Source organism: Sarcophilus harrisii, chromosome 1 (genome assembly GCF_902635505.1).
Source record: "Sarcophilus harrisii chromosome 1, mSarHar1.11, whole genome shotgun sequence".
Classification (NCBI taxonomy): Eukaryota; Metazoa; Chordata; class Mammalia; order Dasyuromorphia; family Dasyuridae; genus Sarcophilus; species Sarcophilus harrisii.
In genome coordinates, this window is record NC_045426.1 from 640,909,134 (window position 1) to 640,930,467 (window position 21,334).

At 45.5% G+C, this 21,334-nt stretch overlaps 1 protein-coding gene across 1 annotated transcript; it reads right to left on the reverse strand.

Annotated features, from left to right (window-relative positions):
* Positions 1 to 206: 206 nt before the first annotated feature.
* On the reverse strand, positions 207 to 13,005 carry NAPRT (nicotinate phosphoribosyltransferase). The gene is made up of 13 exons (XM_031947324.1): positions 12,362 to 13,005; positions 5,405 to 5,532; positions 5,213 to 5,295; positions 4,983 to 5,113; positions 4,325 to 4,440; positions 3,721 to 3,917; positions 3,483 to 3,623; positions 2,178 to 2,262; positions 1,626 to 1,706; positions 1,415 to 1,517; positions 932 to 1,098; positions 602 to 709; positions 207 to 411 (listed from the first exon to the last, which is right to left on the reverse strand). The coding sequence occupies exons 1-13, from the start codon at positions 12,618 to 12,620 to the stop codon at positions 343 to 345; spliced, it is 1,668 nt and encodes a 555-aa protein (XP_031803184.1). The 5' UTR covers positions 12,621 to 13,005; the 3' UTR covers positions 207 to 342.
* Positions 13,006 to 21,334: the final 8,329 nt, after the last annotated feature.

The window sequence follows — 21,334 nt, forward strand, 5'->3', positions numbered from 1 at the left end:
GGGAGGGTGGGAAGAAGCTCAATAGAAGGTGGGATGACCCTTTCTTTCTTCAGGGAAATTGAAGGGGGGGATATGGGCACAGGGATGGGTTTGGATAAGGTTTCTGGGCATGTTCCCAGGCAATTCCGAAGCTCCTCCTCCGTCTGCCTCATGGAACATCAGGTGAGAACCCTTCCCCTTTAGCAATGAATTGGAGCCTCCATCCATCAAAGAGAACCAAAACTTTAATGTGGCTTTGCAGAGGGCGTTCAAGGGGAGATGCTCTCCCTCCGCCCCCATTCCCCAGAGACCTCTGGGACTCAGACAAAGCAGACAGATGGAGCGATAAGCTCCTTTCCAACCTCAGGGGCCTTCCTGGTTGCTCTGGACCAGGCCCTTCAGCAAGGCGTGCAACTTCTCAGAAAGTGCTACCTAGGAGAGGAATGAGGAGAAATGTAGCTCAAGACCAGACAGGAGCAGACCAGCTCCCCTTACGCCAACTTCTAGGGGCCCGGAAGGGAATGGGAGGGTGGAATCTCGCATCTAAGTGACAGACTGGGGGGAAGAGGGAATGGGGAACCTCCCTCACTCCCTGAGACCTTCCCCAGAGGGGGTCACACACCTGGTAGGGCTCAGGATGCTCCAGTCGCTTGTGAGATGGGCTGAGGCAGCCCAGGGACTTCTGTGCCAAAGTGCGAGACTCAGCCAGGGAGGGAATGGGTTCACACACCTGGGGACAGAAAGAAGGGAGCAGAGAAAGGCTTCAGTTCTTGGGGCAAAAGAATGAGAACGTGGAAACAGGCCCAGAGAGCAAAGCCCAAGAGCAAAGGCTATTGGAAAGTCTGGCCCCAAGAGACAAGAAAAAGAACCGTGACAGTGGAGGGCTGAGAAAGAGTGCCCTAAGCCCAGATCTGGGGCAGGGGCAGGGATGAGGCTCTTGTTTCAGGGTCACCTGTCCCAGGTGGAAGTAGACTCTGAGCAGTGGCTCCAAGGAGGCAGGAGTGAGGGTCAGGCTTCTGCAGTCCCCTCCTGAGACATCCAGGGGCCACACCCTGAGCTCTTGCCCGGCCCGGGGCGCTGGCTCCTCCTCCAGCTGCAGCAGGTCCAGAATTGGGGCTCCTGAGAGACAATTTCAGAATGGGGAGACAGGCCGGTATTTCCCTCCCCTGCCTGGACGTTAGGCAGAGGCAGGGGCAAACCTCGGGGACCGCCGGTCACAGGACTGAGCTACTCAGAAGGAAGTGTGAGGTCTTCCAGTCCATGTCCTGCATTGTGTTTGAGGAACGGGGTGCTGACCTGACCCACGTCCCCGGGGAGGGACGCAGTTTTCTGCCTTCTCTGCAGAGTCTGTATTTTCTGTGTCACAGGATGGGGAAGGAGGTCCAGAAGCGGGAGAGCGAGGAGGGGAGGCAGGGGGGCGGGGGGGGACCTTCACCTTCTGGGTCGTAGAGCCGGAACGCCGCCTTTGTCCCCGGCAGTGTCTGCTTCTCCGAGTCCTCGGTCAGCTTCCGACACGGCTGTCCCCTCACAGACACCAGCTGCGAGCATGGGGCAACACTGACCCTGCATCCCCATCTCCGGCCACCTGTGCTCCCCTCCACGACTCCCCTTCCTGCCCCCCTCCCCTTCCTGCCCCCCTCCCTGACCTTGTAGACACAGCCCAGGGACGGCTGGAGGGGACACGTGACTACACTGGTGCCAATGCCAATGAGATTCACCTCGCTGTCCTGCAGAAGAAGGAGAGGAGTAACGAGAGCCCTTGGGCCTGAGGCAGCCCCCACCCAGGCCCTCCTCCCTCACTGGAGCCTTTTTTTTTTTTTTTTTTGGCTGAGACAACTGGAGTTAAGTGACTTGCCCAGGGTCCCACAGCCAGGAAGTGTTAAGTGTCTGAGACCAGATTTTAACTCGGGTCCTCCAGACTTCAGGGCTGGTGCTCTATCCGTGGTTTATTTGTTTTTAATACACATTGCTTTAGGAATCTTGTTGGGGGAGAAAAATCAGAGCAAAAGGGAGAAACCATGGAAAGGAGGGGAAAAAAAGAAAAAAGAAATCTCACTGGATTCTAAGTCCTATCCCACCTCCCCCTGGCTCCTGCCCCCCTGGATCACCATGCTACCACCAGCAAGCCTCTGTCTGGCCAGGGTCCGGCCAGCCTTGTACCCCCCTCCACTGCCCACTGCTCCCACTCCCTCACAGACCTTCCGGGCCAGCCGGGTCAGCACCTTCTCGTCTATGTTGTTGCTCACTGCGATGGACACAGCCTCCAGCCAGGGCACCTGGAAACTTCAGGGGAGGAAACACAAGACCATGAGCCTCTCCCTCCTTGGAACAGACCAGAGTAGGACCCCAGAGTTTCTGAAACAAGGATGTGCCCCAATCTGGGTGACTTTGGGCTGGTTCTTTTCCCTCAGGACCTTCCCTTCCTCATTTGTGAAATAAGGAGGCTTGAAGAGAAAATCTCTCAGAAATATCTTGCAGCTCTCTTCCCTGAGCTGTCATCCTACACCACCAGACTCTCTCCTTCCTGACTAACTCCCAGGTGAAATACTGAGGCAGGGGCCGGAGTGCTGGGAAGCCGAGCTCACATCTGGCTCTGGACGCTTACTAACTGCATTACCCTGGGCAAGAAACTAAAAAGTTTGTCCAACTTTCCTCACCTGTAAAAGGGGGACAGTGAGTGATCATGACTACTATGTGGCTTTCTATTCTATGGCTCCACTCATTAGCCCAAACCAAAACAATCCTTCCCAGCAACCACTCCCCTCCTTATGGGTTGTTTCCTCCATTAGAATGGGGGAAGAAAAAGAATAATCAGCTATTGCTTCAGGAATAGTGCTCAGTGCCTTAAAGATGTTCTCCTGGGATCCTCACAACACTGATGGATAAGACTATTATTGAGGAAACTGAGGCAGAGATTAAATGACTTGCCCAGCACACAAATAGGACAGATTTGAACTTAGGTCTTTCGGATTCCCCTCTATCCACTGTGCCACCAGCTGCTTAGAGATAATTTCCTAGAGGGCAAGGGCTGCTTCAGCATTTGTAAATGTACCCAACACTTACCACAGTGCTTGGCAATAAGGCTTATTAATGACAGAATAAGAGCATAATAAATGCCTTTTTAAAATTTTCATTTCACTGAGAGGCTATTGATGGAAAAAAGACTCCCACATTCAGGATACTTTCCCCTTCCTCTGGCCTACCCTTCACTGTGTGGGGCAGGTCCGCTCCTCCTTGCCTCCATTCTCTTGCCTGTCTCCTCACATATCTTACTTGTTGCCTCACCACAGAGACCTCTTCCCTCATTGAGATAAGTCTCTACAAGCCATCTCACTCCCTGCCCCCAGTCTTTCTTCCCATTAAAAGCCCCCTCCAATCCCCATAAGTCTTCTCTCTCATTAACCCTACTGTAGAAGTCCTGCCTTCTTCCCAGAGGTCTGTCCTTTTCCCGACTCCCCTCCCCACAACTGCAGTGAGGTCCCCCTTCGAAGGGTAGGGCTCACCGGGAGGCACACTTGCGGAAAATGCTTCGGATTTCCCAGGCCTGTTGCAGGAGATCTCCGCTGTCCAGGCGCACGCCCACCGCCCGGTAACCCAGCTCTGCCAGGGCCAAAGCCACGGCCAGGAAATTGGGAAGGCCACTCCTGGGGGTAAGGGAAGAGAAGGAGGCCGTCATTCCCTGGATGCCCTGCTGCTGAGGAGGCCCCCCTCCTCTTCCAGCCCCCAAGCTGCCCGGCTCACCGCATGACACTATAGGAGTCCAGCAGCCCCTGGAAGGCTTTGGGGAAAGCCAGGGCGTAGGCCACGAAGGCAGCCCGTTCTCCTGGGTGAGTCTCTTCTGCCCTCAGGCCCAGGCACTCACACACTTTGCCTAGCCAAGACTTGGCAAGAGTGGAAAGGTCCCTGGGCAGACCTTGCCCAGATGCTGGAGCCAGCATCTGGGGGACAACAGGCAGGGGAGATTGAGGATCAGGAAATTGCGTTTCTGGAGAGATGGGGAGCCCAGAATGGCAGGGGGACAGACTATGGGGTTACAGGTTGGGAGCCTGGGGCTCTTGCTCTGATTCACTGTGTAACTTTGGACAAATCCCTCCTCCTTTTGGTCTCAGTTTTCTCACTAGTAAATGGAGCTGGGGAAGGGCCAGGGCTGAGGGGAAGGGCAAAGGAAGTGGGGCTGGGACAAGAGATGGGTTCAGGGACTAGAAAGGAAATGGGGCTTCAGAGGATGGACTTGGGAGGAGAATTGGAAGTGAGGCTGAGCTTTAAACAAAGGGAAAGAGCCCGGGGACCCGACGTTTAGAGGCTCCCCCCAAACCTCCCACACCTCTTTGGTGACTACACTGACCGGGGCATGGGGCTGCTCGGAGCCAGAGAAGGAGGTGACGAAGGAGTGAGCCAGGGTGCCAGCCACAGGTACTCCTCTCAGCTGCCCGGCCAACACGTTACTGCTGCTGTCAAAGCCTGAGCCGGGGCAGGGGCAGGAGAATGGGTCAGGGAAGAGCCGGAGCCATGCCAGGATGGAAGCAAGGGAAGCAAGCAGAGGCTAGGGAAGGCATCTGGGGGGATCCCTACAAAAACAGGGCCCTGCCCCCTTAGTGGCGGATCGCCGACCAAAGCCGGAAGGGGCTTTAGACAATCTAGTCCAACTCCCTCATTTTACAGAGACCTAATGGAACTAAATGACTTCTCCAAGATCACACCAGCAAGATCTCAGAGGCAGCACCTGAACGGGTCTTCCCCCAGGGCTGGGCTGCTTCCCAAGTACTGAGGTTTGGGGAGGGGACTGAGTACAGGAAGAGGCTCCAAAGCACTAGAGGAGTTTCAGGTCTGTCATTTGTAAAATAAGCAGGTGGGACCAGGCCCACTCTGAGGTTCTTCCGGACGTTGAGTTCTAGGATTCTAGCCTAGCAGCAAGGATCAGAGCCTGGGGAGGGACAGTGGAATGGGGATACAGCTGGGGGCTCTAAAGCATGGCTGGGGAGAGTGGGGCAACGGGTCCTCACCGCCCAGGTAGCTGTAGGTGGAGGCGGTGAGACCGCCATCTGGACCCTGCGCCCGACGAAGCCCCATCTCTAGCAGCCGCTTCTCCGGCCCCGCAATCAGGCGCAGCCGAGCTGCGTTAGTGGCCACGAGGCTGGAGGAGGCAAGGAAGCGTGAGTGGGCAGCATGTCTCCCACTCTCCCCTGGCCCTCCCGCTCTCAGGGAGGCCCTGGTCCGTCTCCTCAGTCCCCACCTGGCGTAATTGATGAGGCAGAGCAAGGGGGTCTCCAGGATCTGCACCAGGAGGAGAGGCCCAGACACGCAGAGCAGCGGTACCTGGAGCATGGAGATGACACGGCCCCATCAGAGCCCTGAGCTAGGACTGTGAGTCCTTGGTTACCTTCTCCTGCCTTCCCCCACCCAATCCAGGGCTGCACACACTCACATGGGCAAAGGCGAGGGAGCCCTCAGGCTGTGCCCGAATCGTCACCCCAGAGCAGTCCAGTCCCTGCAGGTATTCAAAGAATTCAGGGTCCGTGTCTGGTGGGAGCACGGAGGCCAAGTACTTTATATCTGTAGGGAGCAGAGGGTAAGGGGGCATACAGGGGTGTGTGTGTGTAATTACGGGCATGGTATATAGGATGACAACTTTTCCACGGCAGGGCCAAGAGCCTCTAGTTGAGACCTAGTTCCTGGTCTGACCTTCTCTCCCACATCAGAGCCTTAAAGATGACAATAATAAATAGCTAGGAGGCAGATCTAGGATGGTAAAGGCAGGGACGTGGCTTAGCTCTCCCCCAAACCCCTCCAAAGCCCTTTAAATAATGACTCTAAACAAATTCTAGAGTGGCAGAATCCATAAAAAGACAGAGGGAAACAATTTTCCAGTCCAAGACAACTTAGAGGGTTGGCAGGAAAAGCAGTCCAGGAGAGACCCCAGACCCAGCAACCAGGAGCAGGAGCAGCCACTGAATGAGCAGTGGGAGCAGTGGCCCATACAAGGTAGGGGTTGCACAACTGGTCAGAAGACTACAGGGGTTCTTGGCTAACACTGAGGCAGAACACTCAGATCTGGGTTCCAGTTCCAGATGGCAGTGCCAGGGTTAGGAGGGTCACTAGCACACCAGAGGTATGAAGGAGCAGGGACCTTCATCATAGTTTAAGGGCAGAAAAGAGTGCTTGTGATTAGAGAACAGAGAACAGGCTAGGAGAGCAGTAAACACACTTCTTGGATCATTCCATGTTGCAAGACCTGAAAACTTACAGGTCCCTGAAAAAAGCTGCACAAAACTACTGAAGCTTGGAACAATGCACCCTCCACCCCAGAAGCAGAGCCCACTTTAAAAAAGAGTTAAAAGTCAAGAAATAGACTGGGAAAATAAGCAAACAAACAACGGGAGAAATTCTGATATAGAAAGTTGCTATGATGATAAGAAAGCTCAAAACACACTCAGTAGATAGATCAAAGTTCCTGCATCCTAAGTCTTCAAGAAAAATATGAATTGGACTAGCTATGGTAGGGCTCAAAAAGGTTTTTGAAAATCAAGTAAGAGAGGTAGAGGAAAAATTGGGAGGAGAAATGAGAGTTGTGGATGAAAAACATGAAAAAAGAGTCATGAGCTTAGTAAAGAGCACACTCACATCTGAAGAAAATAACATCTTGCAAAATAGACTAGGCTAAATGATAAAAAGAAATAAAAAAAAAAGAGAGAGAAGAATGTCCTAAAAAGCAGAACTGGACAAATGGAAAAAAGGCATAAAAATTCACTGAAGAAAACAATTCCTTTAAAAGTAGAATTAATCAAATGCAACAGGTACAAAAACTCACTGAAGAAAATGATCCTGCAAAAATTAGAAATGAATAAATGGAAACTAATGATGTTATGAAAAATCAAGAAACAATCAAACAAAAAATAACTTGGAGAACAGATCCAGAAGCGATAATTAGATAATTTAAAAAATAATTGGGCTACCTGAAAGTCATGATCAAAAAAAGAACCTACTGGAAAAACAAATGACCTTAAGAACTGATCCAGAAAATACAATTAGATAATTTAAAAATTACTGGACTACCTGAAAGCCATAATCAAAAAAGAGCCTAGAAATTTTCAAGAAATTTTCAAAGAAGACTGTTCTGATATTCTAGGACCAGAGGGTAAAATAGAAATTGAAAGAATTCATCAATCATAGAAATTGAAAGAATTCATCAATCACCTCCTGAATTCCCAGGAATATTATAGCCAAATTTCAGAACTCTCAGATCAAGAAAAAAAAATACTGCAAGCACCCCGAAAGAAACAATTCAAGTACTGTGGAACCAGTCAGGATAACACACGATGAGCAGTTTCAATATTTAAGAAAGGGAGGGCAGGGGCAGCTAGATGGCGCAGTGGATAGAGGCACCAGTCCTGGATTCAGGAGGACCTGAGTTCAAATCTGATTTCAGACACTTTGATACTTCCTAGCTGTGTGACCCAGGGCAAGTCACTTAACCCCAATTGCCTCAGCAAAAAAAAAAAAAAAAAAAAAAAAAAAGGGAGGGCTTGGAATATGATAATTCCAGAGGGCAAAGGAGCTAGGATTGCAACCAAAAATTACTTACCTATCATCAAAACTGAGTATAATCCTTAAGGCGGAAATGAATATTTAATAAAATAAAGGACTTTCAAGCATTTTTAATGAAGAGACCAAAACTGAATTAAAAAAAAAAAAATCTGACTTCAAATACAAGACCAAAAAAAAAGCATAAAAAAGTAAACAGAAAAGGGAAATCATAAGGAAATTCTTACATTCCTACATGGGAAGGTGATACTAATAACTCCTAATTACTTTCTCATTATTAGGGCAGTTAAGAGTATATATTGACAGAGGACATGAATGTGAGTTGCATTTGAAGGGTTAATATTAATTAAGGGGTTAGAGAGGAATATACTGGGGTAAAGGGAAAGGGAGAGATAGAATGGGTTAAAGTTTCTCACATAAAAGAGGAAAGAAAAAGCCTTTATTGCGCAAGGTGGGGGAGGTGAAGGGGAATGAGCAAACCATACTCTCTTCAGAATTGACAGAAAGACAGAGAGACAGAGATGGAGACAGAGAGAGAAAGGAGGGCAGATTGGGAGATGGGAGAGACAGTAGTTTAAAAAAAAAAACACTTTTGAGGCGGTACAGGGTGAAAGAAGAGTGGAAAAAATAGAATAAATGATAGGAGACAGGGAATAGGATGGAGGGAAATGCAGTTAGCAAAAGTAACTGTGAAAATAATTTTTCTGATAAGGACCTTATTTCTCAGGTATATAGAAAACCAAGTCAAATTGACAAAAATAAGATTCATTCACCAATTGATAAATAATCAAAACATATGAACAGATTTTGCATGAAGTAATCAAGACTATCTATAGCCACATGAAAATGTGCTCTCCTTACTAATGCAAATTAAAACAATTCTGAGGTACTACCTCATAGTTATTAGATTGGTTAATAGGCTAGAAAAAGAAAATAAAAATGTTGGAGAGGAAGTGGGAAAAATGAGACTTGAATGCACTGTTGGTGAAATTGTGAACTAATTAAACAATTCTGTAGAACATAGGATTATAAAACCATGCATATTCTTTGACCTAGCAATATCACTAGGTCTGTATCTCAAAAGATTAAAAAAAAAGGAAAAGGGCCTATATATGCAAAAATATTTGTTGCAGCTCTTTTCTAGGACCAAAAAATTGAGAACTGAGGGGATTCCCATCAACTCATGGAATGGCTAAGCAAATTGTGATATGTGATTATAATGGAATATTATTGTGCTATAAGAAATGATGATCAGCAAAGAGGAAATAATATACAGACTCACTATGGGTATAGAAATCTATTTAGGAAAGTAATTAGGAGTTATCTTCCCATGTAGGAATGTAAAAATTTCCTTATAACCACAGGAAGGTGGGAGGGTGATGAAAGAAAGGGGATATTGAGGGAGACACTTGTCAGCAATCCAGTGATCCAAGACTACTCTGAAGAACTTATGATGAAAAATCCTATCCATATCTAGAGAACAATCTCATTGTGTCTGAATACAGACTGAAACATAAAATTAAAGGAAAAGAAATGATGAGCAAGATGCTCTCAAAAAAATCTGGAAAGACTTGCATAAGCTTATACAAAATGAAATGTTCCATATACAAAGTAACAGCAGTGTTGTAAGAGGAATAGCTACAAATGACTTAGCTATTCTCAGCAATACAATGATTCAAGATAATTCTGAAGAACTTAAAATGAAAAAGACTATCCATCCCCAGAAAAAGAACTTGTGGTGTTTGAATTGAGATTGAAACATACTTTTTAAACTTTATTTTTCTTGAGGATTGTTTTTTTCATTTTTGACCTATATTTTCTTTCACAACATGACATTATGGAAATGTTTTGCATGACTACACATGTATAACCTATTGTAAACTGCTTGTCTTCTCAGTAGAGGTAGAGGGGGGAGGAAGGCAGAGAATTTGGAACTCGGTTTTAAAAACAAATGTTAAAAATTGATTTTACATGAAACTGGGAGAAAATAAAATACTAAACAAATAAAAAATAATAACTAGCTAGGCTTTACATAGCTGCAAAGCATTCATAATATTATCTCATTTTATGCTCACAATCCTGGGAGTTGGATCCTATTACTACTTATCTTACATATGAGGAAATTGAAGCTCATTTGCCCAAGGTCCCACAGTTAATCTGAGGCTGAAAACACTCCCCAGTGAAGAACCTTAGGTCTCACCGAGCTCCCTGTGGCTTTGAGAAGACTCCTCTTATTGGCCTCCCTGCTGCCTTCTCCAATCCATTCTCTACCCATCAGCCAAAGAAATTGTCATTAAGTACAGGTTTGTTCATCACTCTCCTTCTCGATTCCCACCAGGGGCTCCCTAGTGTCTTTAGGAATAAAATATAAACTCATTTGTTTGACATGCTTCCTTATACAGTAGTCCCCTGCCCACATTGCCCTTTTGTTCTCCTACACAGAGCTTCATCTACTATTTTCTTGTCACAAGGTCAAGTTCTTCGGCCTGGAATAAGATTGATCCTTCCTCAATATGCCTGTTAGGATCTTTTATTTCCTTCAAGTCTAAACTCAAGCATCACCTGCAAGAAGCCTTTCCTGACTCCTATTCCTGGACTCAGCCACAAAGTCTGGGTGGGACTTCACAATTTAACCACCTCATTCTCTTTAATCCTGCATATGCTGAATATGCATAGGCACTTAATAAATGCTTGTTGATTGATCAAAAGGATCCTTGCTCTTTTGGTCAAGGATTGACTTTTTCACTACTTTCTCATTTTTCTTCAGCTCTGATGACCTAAGGACCAGATCTTTCCCCACCTGAGATTGCTCCTTGGATTCAGAGACCGAATCCTCCTCTACCTAATTACTAATTGTGGTCCTCCCTCTCCACCCCACCTCTACCTCCCCACCCCATTAATTCTGGGTTTGGCAATCACTTACCTCTAGGATAATAATTACCTATGATATTGTTCTTAGAAAACTTAAACTGATAAAGTATTTTCCTTGCAACAGACTTCTAATTTTTCAATCCAACTTCCTACCAACTGAAGCACCCAAAACATTTTCCACTCAATATTTAGTGACACTACATTCATCTTCTCCTTAATTTCTTATCCTTCCAATCACCCAGACTCATAAACTGGTTTTCATTCTTTAACTCCTTACTTTCTCTCACTCCCCCCATACCTTCCCCAATGTCCAATTTCTTGCCAAATCCTATGGATTCTAGCATTTGGAACTATATGGGTCCTTCTGTCTTCTGACACAAATGTGACCTTACATATCAGGACTACTGCAAAATTCTGGTTGATTTCCCTGCCTCAAGTCTCTCTCCACTTCAGTCCATAATCTACTCAGTAGACAAATTAATTTCCCTGAAGCTCAGGTCTGATCGTCGATTTCTCCCCCTCACTTCTCCATTTAATAAAGTGCAGTGCTTCCTTTTTACTTCCAGGATAAGATAAATACAAAATCCAGTTTGACATTTAAAGCCTTTGATAACTGCTTCCCTCCTAACTCTTCAGTTCTCTTGCACCATACTTTTTGATCCAATATAATTTTTTCCTGTTCCTCTAACAATCCAACCCTCAACTCCAGGCATTCTCACTTGCTGTCCCCATACCTGAAATTCTCTCGATTTTCATCTCCATCTCCTGGCCCCATAACCAGCTAAAATCCCACTTTCTACGAGGTCTGGTCTCCCTAAATGCCAGTTGGACCTTCCCCTCTGCTAATTCATTCCCTTCTCTATCTTGTTTGTACGCAGTTGTTAGTAGGATGTAAACCCCCCCTTCCCCCATTAGGGGAATAGTCCCCATTAGACTATGAGCCCCTTAAGGGCAGGAAATATTTGTTTTTTGGTTTTGTTTTGTTTTTTGGCCTTTCTTGGTATCTCCAGAGCTGAGCTAAAGAGTCTGGTTTTCAGTTTGAATTTCAACTCGGACTATCTAGGGCTTCACACCCCTGGGGCTCTTTGGACTCTGAGTTTAGGTCCCAACTCCCAAGCCCAAATTCACTCCTAACCAATCACGAAGCCAGTTGCGATTTCTCCTCCCCCCCACCCCTCCTATCCCGTCACATCCCACTTAATCTTTCCCAATACTGAGCGAACTCTGCCTCTCACCCAAAGAGGCCAGACCCAAGACTCACAAAGCAATTAATTAATAAGACTAATCTCTGGAGACTTTAGAACCCATAAAGTCCAACAGCCTCGTTTTTACAGAAGGGGAAACTGAGACTCATTTCAAGGCGGGAAGTATTTGCGTTTTCCCGCGGGAACTCGAGATGACGGAATAATTTACACCCACCACCAGCACCACCACCCCCGCAGGCCTTCCCTCAAAGTTCGCCGCCGACACACCGTTCCTAATTCCTTACACTCTGTCCTCTCCACAGCCATCCACCCCCGTCTCAGGGTTCTAGGGGCAGAGGCTACAGCTTGCGTCTAGAGGACGGGGAGAGGTTTGGACCTGATCTGGAATCTAGGATTTAAACTAGCGCTGGATCTGCGGTGGGAGCCTCAGGGTCCGAAGCTGGGGTCCGAACATGCAGGGGCGGAACCTGCGACTCTAGCGGGCACCGAACTTGTAGCCGTGCCGGGGTCTGAACGTGGGCCTGGAGCGGGACGCATGCAGGGTCCGGATCTGGGACTGGGGCGGGGTGGGAATCCCCTGGGAGTTTGGGCAGGAGCGCATGCAGGGTCTGCGGGCAGTGGGGCTGGGACGCAACAAGGAGTCTGAATTGGGGACCGAAGCTGAACCGGGCAGAGAAGTAGGGCCGGGGCCAGGGTCAGGGCCAGAGGCAGAGCCAGGGTCCGGGTCCGAGTCAGGCTCTGCGTCGGGCCCGAAGCGGCGGTACCTGCCGGGCGGAGGCGGAAGGTGCGCAAGAAGCGCATGCAGTCCCGCAGCCCCGCGGCCAGAGCGAAGGACGAGCCGAAGGGGCAGCGACGAAAGAAGAGCTCGAACTCCGCGGGCTCCCGGGCCCGGCCCGCCCGCCAGTAGGCCACGGCCATGGTGAATTGGTAGAGATCGGTGAGCAGTGCCCGGGCCGCTGCCTCCGCCTCCGGGTCCTGCTCCCCCTCGGGCTGCAGCTCCAGCTTCGCCTGCGCTTTCTCCATTCCGCAGCCCGGTCCGCAATGTCCCCGCTCTTAGGAACGCCGGAGGGTAGCCGGTCACGTGGAGACACGCCCCGACCAATGACCGTGACACTCGGGAATCCGCGCCCCAGCAACGCCACAACGCCTTTCGGGAAGTTCCCCGACTCCGCGGCCTCCCGTACGAGGCTGGCCCAGATCACGCGTGGGCCGGGAAGACCCTAGGGTACGGCAGCCCCTCTAGACTACCAGGCTTCTCAGCTTCTGTCCCGGGCGCCGAGTTCCCTGGCCCACTCGTGCCCACCCACGCGGAGCGCAGAGTCCAAGGCTGAGGATCTGAACAGCCTCCCCGGCACTTGGTGCGTGACCTGGAGCACTTTCACTCCCCTGTAGCAAGGTTTCCCCAGAAGAGCTATTGCCAGTTCCCACGGCGCTTCTTCCAAACTCACTCTCTGCAGAAGATCTCAATCCTCCCCACCCCCCTTTTTTTTTTAAAAAGAAAAGTTTATTGACGCTTTTTATTTACAACATAGTCATTTCTGGATGTCGTCCCTCCCTCCCCTGCACTGAAATCCCACTTTGGTAAGAGACACTTTGGGCTGGGACCGTTTCCGAGAGTCTAGCACTAATTGGCATCCAATAAAAATAATCTGTTAAAATTTATATGTGCTTACTCTGCGCCAGTCACTATGGCATTTATGTACAATTATTGTTCTCATTTGATCTCTCAACGCTGGGAAGTAGGCGTCATTATTATCCCCATTTTACAAATTTGAGAAGTGACTTGCCCCTGGTCCCACAGCTAGAAAGGAATCTGAGGTTGAATTTGCACTCAGGTCTTAAGTCGACTTCAGACCCATCGATCCACTCTGACAGCATAGAACAAAGAGAAATAAAAGGTTAAGTAAACCCAGCAGTCGGTGTGACCCAGCTGTACTTTGCATGGGCAATGAAGGTTCTAGCAGGCAGTCTCCCTCCCCATCTTTCATTATGTCCTACTGTACCAAGATTGGAATAATAATCATTTAAATTTCCAGCCTCCAGTTTTACTGAGAAAAGAGGTGATCATGCATGAACTAAAATTCAATTCAGTTTTCAAGTCTATTGTCTCAAAACCCTCAAAATCATTCCCTCGCTTTTGTTCCAGTCTGTGACTTAGAGATGATTCTTTTCCATGCTAATGAAAACCTTCTGAGATTTGTCCCTTTGAAGGAACCTCCCTCCCCTCAGTCTATTCCTAATCTTCAGTCTTTATTAGCTCCCCCTTTGAATCCTACATCCTTAAAAAAACAAAAGAAACTTTAACCCTATCATCCCCTTAAATAATTGTTTTCTTTCTTTCACAGAAAAACTCCTGGAAAGTTTCTTTACTCATTTGTTTCAACTTACTTCCACCTCCCATTCACTTCCACTTCCATCACTCAGATGACCGCTTTTGGCAAGGTTGCAGAGCTTTTTTGATTGCTAACATCCTTAATGACTTGTGCACTTTGTATAATGTCTGGGATTTTGGATTTTGCTGTTACTTCACTTTTTATATGAGCTTCCACTCAAGTTTCTTACTAGGTTATCTGTCTCTTGCATACAAACTAGGTGGTGATGTTTTTTCCAAGGTTCTGTATTGGGCTCTTCTTTTCTCTCTTATCATTCTCTTCACATGATTAAATCAAGATCTATGAGGCTCTTGAGCATTTCTATGAAGAGAACTAACAACACATAGTTTATCTCTCCATCACCATCCTGAAGGCCCATAGACACGACATATATCTAAAATGAAAATTCCCCATGCCTGTTCAATGCATTCTTCCTCCAAATTTCCCTTTTTGTTAAAGGAACTTGCATTCAAAACTGGGTTCAAATGCCCAGTCCATCTTCCCTATTCTATTCTAATCTCTCTCATATTTCTTCTCCTACTCTTCACCCTAGTTCACTCCATGAGTGGCCTATGAGAACAATCTCCTAATTAGTCTCTGAAATTCCAGCATGTCTTTAATCATTCATCCTAGATATAGCTGCCAAGATATTCTCCTAAAATACAAGTCTAACCTTAGAAACCTTCGAGGGATAACAGATGCCTTTGCAAGTCTGGCAAAGCCTCTAGATTCCTCAGAATCATGTTTTCAAATGCATAAAATTACAAAGGAAACCAATTATGTTGAAATAATTATCAAAATGATTTTTAAAAGTTGAGATATCAGGTGAGGAACTTCAATCTTAAGATACAAGCTCCTTTAGTTTGTATTGAAAGCCCTTTACGATCTGACTCTGGGTTCCTCTTTTTTTGCACCGTTTTGCCATCACAACCATCACAACATCACAATATTACTTCATGTTTCTCAGTGCTCCATTTCCTATGTGCCACTCATGCCTACAATATCTACCCTACTCACTTCTGGCTCTTAGAATCCCTATTATATAATGATCAACTGCGATGGATGTGGCTCTTTTCAACAATGAAATCATTTAGGGCAATTCCAATAGACTTGTGATGTTGAACCATACGCTTCTAGAGAGGATTATGGGGACTAAGTGTGGATCACAACGAACTATTTTCACCTTTGTTGTTATTTTGCTTGCTTCCCCCCCCTCCCCTTTAGATTTGACTTTTCTTGGGCAACATGATAAATGTAGAAATGTTTAAAAGGATTGCATGTTTAACATAGATTACTTGCTGTCTACAGGAGGGTAAAAATTTGGAACATAAGCTTTTGCAGGCATGAATGTTGAAAACTACCTACGATATTGCTTAAAAAAATATAGGGTACAAAAAAAAAATCTCTAGTTCCCTTTAAGGCTACAGTCAAGTGCCACATCTATTGGAAATCTTTCTGGACTCCCATAGTTGGCAGGTCTCACTGCTCGAATCATATGAAGACAACCCGTTTACATGTTGTATCCCTTCTCACCCCATACCCTCATGAATTCATAAGCTCATCCCTAGTACTTCTTATACACTAAGCACTCAGCATGTGTATTGTATTAAATTGGAAAGAATATTTCAGAGGAATGAATAGAAGAACCCAAATCATCCTTTTCTGTCCTGCTACCCATCCCAAGGCACTGGCCCCCTCCTTCCACTTAGCCCCACTCCACTCCCCACCCCGACTAATACCAGGCTTTGTTCCTACAGGACAGTGTTTGGTGTGCTGGAAACAAGTGGAAGCCCTAGATGTGTGGTCACCTGAAAGTAGGTGGTGGCAAGCTGGTCCATTTGTAAGCCTCTTGTTTCCTCTTCTGTAAACTGAAGCGGTTACACAACATAATGATCTCAAAGGTTCAAAATCACATGAAAATCCCTTTCCTCCTGGCCCTAGATTTGTACTTTTGGGAGTATTGCTATGGTTGTTTACTGCTCCAGTAGGGTAGTAAGGTCCTGGATAACTGATTCATTTTTCTCAAAACAATCTCTTCTTTAAGGAGAAAAAATATCATTATAGGCTCGATGCCAACCTTTCCACCCATACTCCTAAAAATGCTATGGAGAAATTATAACCTTTGGGACTTTGTTCCTGCCATATGATTCCATTAGTGTTCTCTCAACAATGAAGATCAGCAACTCCTCTCAAACTTAAGTTTTAAAAGTTGCCTGGAAAGGAAAAAGGATCCACACATACAAGAATATTTATATTAGCTCTTTCTGTAGTGGCAAAAAACTGGAAATTGGAAATGCCCATCAACTGAGGAATGGCTGAACAAGTTGTGGCATATGAATACAATGGATAAATGATTTCAGAAAAAAACTAGAATACTGAGTGAACAGAACCAGGAGAACATTGTACATAATAACAACAACATGCAATGATCAGCTGATAAACGCAATTCTGAGCAATACAATTTCAAAACACTTGTGATGGAAAATGTCATCCACACATAAAGAATTAGAGACTGAATGCAGATTGAAGCACATTATTTTCCCTTTTTAAAGTTTTTTTTTTTCTTTCTTGGGGTTTTCCCCTTTCATTTTGATTCCTCTTTTACAATATGACTAATACAGAAATGTTTAACATGATTATACATGCAAAGCCCATATCAGATTCCTTGCTGTCTTCTGGAGATGGGAAGGGAAGAAGAAAAATTTGGAACTCAACATGTTACAAAAACAAATTTTGAAAAATATTTTTATATGTAATTGGGGAAAAAAATACTAGTAAGTGCAAAAAAAAAAAAAGGTTACTCTGGGGACTAAGAAGTGACATGACTTAATGATTATTTGATGTCAGAAGCAGGCCTTGAACCTATCAGCTCTCCCTGACCCTAAGGATAATCCTCTATTGTCATACTGTGCTATATTTACAAGGAATTAACTATTCATATATTAATATTAACAACCCTGTATAATTACATTCAACATCTTTCATAATCTACCATATTCAAGGCTTTTAGGAATACAAAACCAAACCCTGAAACAATCTGTGAGATAGCCAGTGATTTGCTTTAGAGAGGAGAGGGATCCACATTAAAGCACAACTAACCCTCTCCTTTTACAGATGCCTGAAGAGTCTTGCCTCCCCTGAGATCCACAGATAAGTAGTTGGCAATCCCAGGTGTCTCAACTCAAGAATCACAATGTACTCACAGATGGAAGGTACCCCAGAATTTCAGCTCCTAAAAGGATAGCTGACATATATAGCAGGCATTTAATGAAGCATAATTACTCAAGGGATGATACAAAGATCAAGTATTAGCTTTAGTGTGAGAACAATTTCAAATACCAGTCCGATCTCAGTTTAGCTAGCTATTGGATCGAAAGTATTATTTTAAAAAGTATCTTTTTCTACCTCCATACCTCCTGCATGCTGAAAACCTGGTGGAAAGGGCTAGCAGAAGGCTTTACAGTTCCCTGCAAAGAGTTCCTTCTCCTTGATGGGGACTGGCTGTGACACAGCAGGGAGGGAGGGATACTATCCCCACCCCCTCATACACACTCAGGGACAGGTTAAAGGAGTAGGGAACTGCTAGAGGTGGAACTCTTCAAATAACCTATGAGCCCTCTCCTCAGTCTGAGAGAGAAGGGAGCTTAAAACACCCCAAGCTCAGACGATGTTCTAGATCCCAGGGGTCCTCAAATTACGGCCCGCGGGCCAGATGTGGCAGCTCCGAGGACGTTTATCCCCCTCATCCAGGGCTATGAAGTTTATTTAAAGGCCCACAAGTTTTTATTTTTACTATAGTCCGACCCTCCAACAGTCTGAGGGACAGTGAACTGGCTCCCTGTTTAAAAAGTTTGAGGACCCCTGTTAAGACTCTCAAATGCAGAATGGACAGTTCCTCTTGCTGCCCTCTTTACATTGTGGGGAGGGAGTGGACCCTAGGTTTCCATTCTTTCCAGAAGCACCTGGGTGTACATAGTGAATAGATTTGAATCAGGAAAACCTGAGTTCAGATTTCCATTTTTCTTCACTGGTAAAATGAGTTAAGGTTAATATGGGCATAAGATCTGGACCATGTTTTGCAAAGTTTAAGGCACTATATGAATGCCATTACTAGAAAGGTCTCTCAGCCCAACACCCTCTCTTCCATACCATGTGAAAATTGTGCATCCAACAGGTATGAGGAAACATTTTTGCTGGACTTTTGATCCTATGATTATAGATTTCTTTCATCTGCCAGAGCCGGAGATGCTGGACCAGGCCAGGCCAGACTTCCAGAGAGCAAGACTAAGCTCAGGAACTCGACCTGCTGCCAGCCCTTTGTTTTGTTCCGCTTCCTCTGCTCCCAAGGGACTTTTCACCCCTCGGGGGAAAAACCTGAAGGTTCTCCTTGGTGAAGCAGGGAAACAAAGAATCCAGCATCTCCTCCGAGAGGAAAACGACTATGACCGCCATTCTGCTCCACAGATCAAAGCTCAGCACTTGTTCCTATCCCTTCTCCAGGCCCCGCTTCCCAAAAGGTGTATGGGGGAGTGAGGAGTAAAACAGGAGGTGAGGAGCTGGGACATCAGGCCAGGTCCTTCTGAATACCTGGGAGAGCTCTGGTTCCATCTTCTCCCCACTCTACACACACATTAAAAGCAGAAAATTCCAGGTTATTGTATACCTTACAGGGGTTCCAAAAGAAAGACTACTTGACAGTTCAGGTGGGAGAAGGGTAAGGAAGCCCCTGCACCAGGGAACTGGCAGTGCCAGAGAAAAGGGGGCAAATTCAAGAGATGGGCAAAAATGAAACTGGAAGGCCTTGGCAAAGGATTACATTATGGGGGTGGGTGGGAGCAGTTGAGACTTCTAGGAGTCCAGGAGACTCAGGATGAGGTCTGAGGGAATGCCCTTGACAGTAACAGGGAACGGGTGGGGGGAAGAGGATTTTGGGCAAAGTGAACATCCACTGAGATGTGGACATCTGAGATTGGAGGTTAGCAGGAAGACTGTGGCAGGAAAATTGGTTTTGAGAATCATGAGCAGAAAGATGATTATTAAATCCTTGGGAGCTGGAATTATCAAGCAAAATAATATAGAAAAAGAAATGAGGACAGAACCCTGTAGGACACCAGTGGTTAAAGGGAATGAGATCTGGAGGAGAGGTGTGGAGTAAGTGGGTAAGGTCTGGAAAAGCTGGAGCAAAGGGTATTATCAAAGGGAGGGAGGGCAATAAACAATGACATAGCATCTATTATGTGCCAGGCATGCAGTAAATATCCTATTTGATTCTCACAAAAAGCCTGCAAGGCAGGTGCTCTTAGTCTCCCCATTTTACAGTTGAGAAAACTAAGGCAAAGAGGTCACATGATTTGCCTAGGATCACATAAGCTTCAGAGGCTTGATTCGAACTCAGGACTTCCTGACCTCAGGCCCCTCACTCCATCCAGTGGGCCCCCAGTGACAACTAGGAGAAAATGTGATCCACAGCGTTAAAGGCTGAGAAAGGTCATTGGAGAGAGCAGTCCTGATAGACTAAGGAGGTAGGAAGCTAGATGGAAAGAGGTTGAGAGAAGAGAGAGGGGGAGAAAAGGCAGTACCCATAGAAGACAGAGGCTGGCAGAGAGTGGAGATGGGTTTTTTGAAGATGGAGAGGGGGAAAGCAGAGAGACTTAAAGTCGGTGACAGAATGTAGATGTCAGCCAGAAGGGGGTCACTTGGGCAGGGACAGAACTGGGAAGTTTCTACAGCTCTCCAGAGTCTTGTTTAACCTCATTTTTTATTTTATTAATTTTTAATATATAATATTTTTTTGAATCATGTAGGAAGAGAAAAATCAGAATAAAAGGGAAAAACAAAACAGAAAAAAGTGAATATAGCATGTACAGACTTACATTCAATTTCCAGTTCTTTTTCTGAATGCAGATGGCATTTTCTATCCAGTCTATTGGGATTGCCTTGGATCACTGATTGGTTACCTTATTTTTTATTTTTATTCTTTTGGTGAGGCAATGGGGTTAAGTGACTTGCCCAGGGTCACACAGCCAGGAAGTGTTAAGTGAGGCAAATTTGAACTCAGGTCCTCCTGACTTCAGAGCTGGTGCTCTATCCATTGCACCATCTAGCTGTCCTGGTTGCCTTATTTTTAAAAAAGGGAGACTGGGCTCATTTATGTCCATGAGGTCCTCCCCAACTCTGGATCTGTGAACCCTCTTATATATGGAAGGTCTGTTTCCCAAAGAGCCTGGAGCTAGCGCAGGCCTTCTGAAGACAAAACCAGTGGGAAGCATAAGCAAAGAAATGGGCCCACTGTCCTCTGCCCTCATCACTTTTACCAGAACACTCAACCAGGGAAATGAGTGTACATACAGGAGGAAAAGGAAAAAGGGAAGGGAACCTTCCAACTCAGACTTTTGTTATTCCACCTAGACCAGGGTATCTTTGTGTCATGGATTTCCTCTAGCAGTCTGGTGCACATTAAGGATCACTCCTCTCCCAACTTTTTATAATAATGTGAAAATGCCTAATAAAGCATATAAAATCACAAAGAAAGCTAATTATAATGAAATATAGGTGAGCATTTTGGAGAGCACTTTGGAACTATGCCCCCCAAAGGGCTATAAAACTGTGCGTACCCTTTGATCTACCAGTGTCTCTACTGGGTCTGTATCCCAAAGAAATCATAAAAGAAGGGAAAAGACTCACATGTGCAAAAATATTTTTAGCAGCCCTTTTTGTAGTGGCAAGGAATTGGAAAGTGGAGGGATGTTTGGATGGCGATCATTTGGGGAATGGCTGAATAAGTTATGATATAATGGAACATTATTGTTCTATAAGAAATGATGAGGAGGCTGATTTCAGAAAAGTCTGGAAAGACTTACATGAGCTGATGCTAAGTGAAGCAAGCAGAAAATACATAATATTACTACATAATAACAACAAGATTATGTGATCAACTGTGATGGACTTGGCTCTTCTCAACAATGCAAATGATTCAAGGCAATTCTAAAAGACTTGTGATGGAAAGTGCTATCCACATCCAGAGTAAGAACTATGAAGACAGAATATGAATGGAAGAATAGCTCTCTCACCTTTTGTTTTTTTCTTTCTCATGGATTTTACCCTTTTGATCTGATTTTTCTTGTACAACATGATAATCAACATGGAAATAAGACTAAAAAAATTGCACATATTTAACTTATATCAGACTGCTTGAAGTCTTGAAAATGGGGAGGTAAGGAAGGGAGAAACGAATGCTGAAAAGTATCTTTTACATATATTTTGAAATAAAATATTAAAAATTAAAAATAAGATTAAAACAATGGGCTATTGGAGGAAAAAAAAAAAAAAAGCAATACAGGTGAGAGTGACTTCCATCCCTATCCC

What these genes read in the sequence shown, in the direction of transcription:
- NAPRT (XM_031947324.1), bottom strand. Translation starts at nt 12,620, where the DNA reads ATGGAGAAAGCGCAGGCGAAGCTGGAGCTGCAGCCCGAGGGGGAGCAG. An exon ending in TTCCGCAAGTGTGCCTCCCG is followed by an intron (nt 2,263 to 3,482) that starts GTGAGCCCTACC and finishes CCTCCCCTGAAG; the next exon opens with TTTCCAGGTGCCCTGGCTGG. An exon ending in TGACCCGGCTGGCCCGGAAG is followed by an intron (nt 1,707 to 2,177) that starts GTCTGTGAGGGA and finishes CTTCTTCTGCAG; the next exon opens with GACAGCGAGGTGAATCTCAT.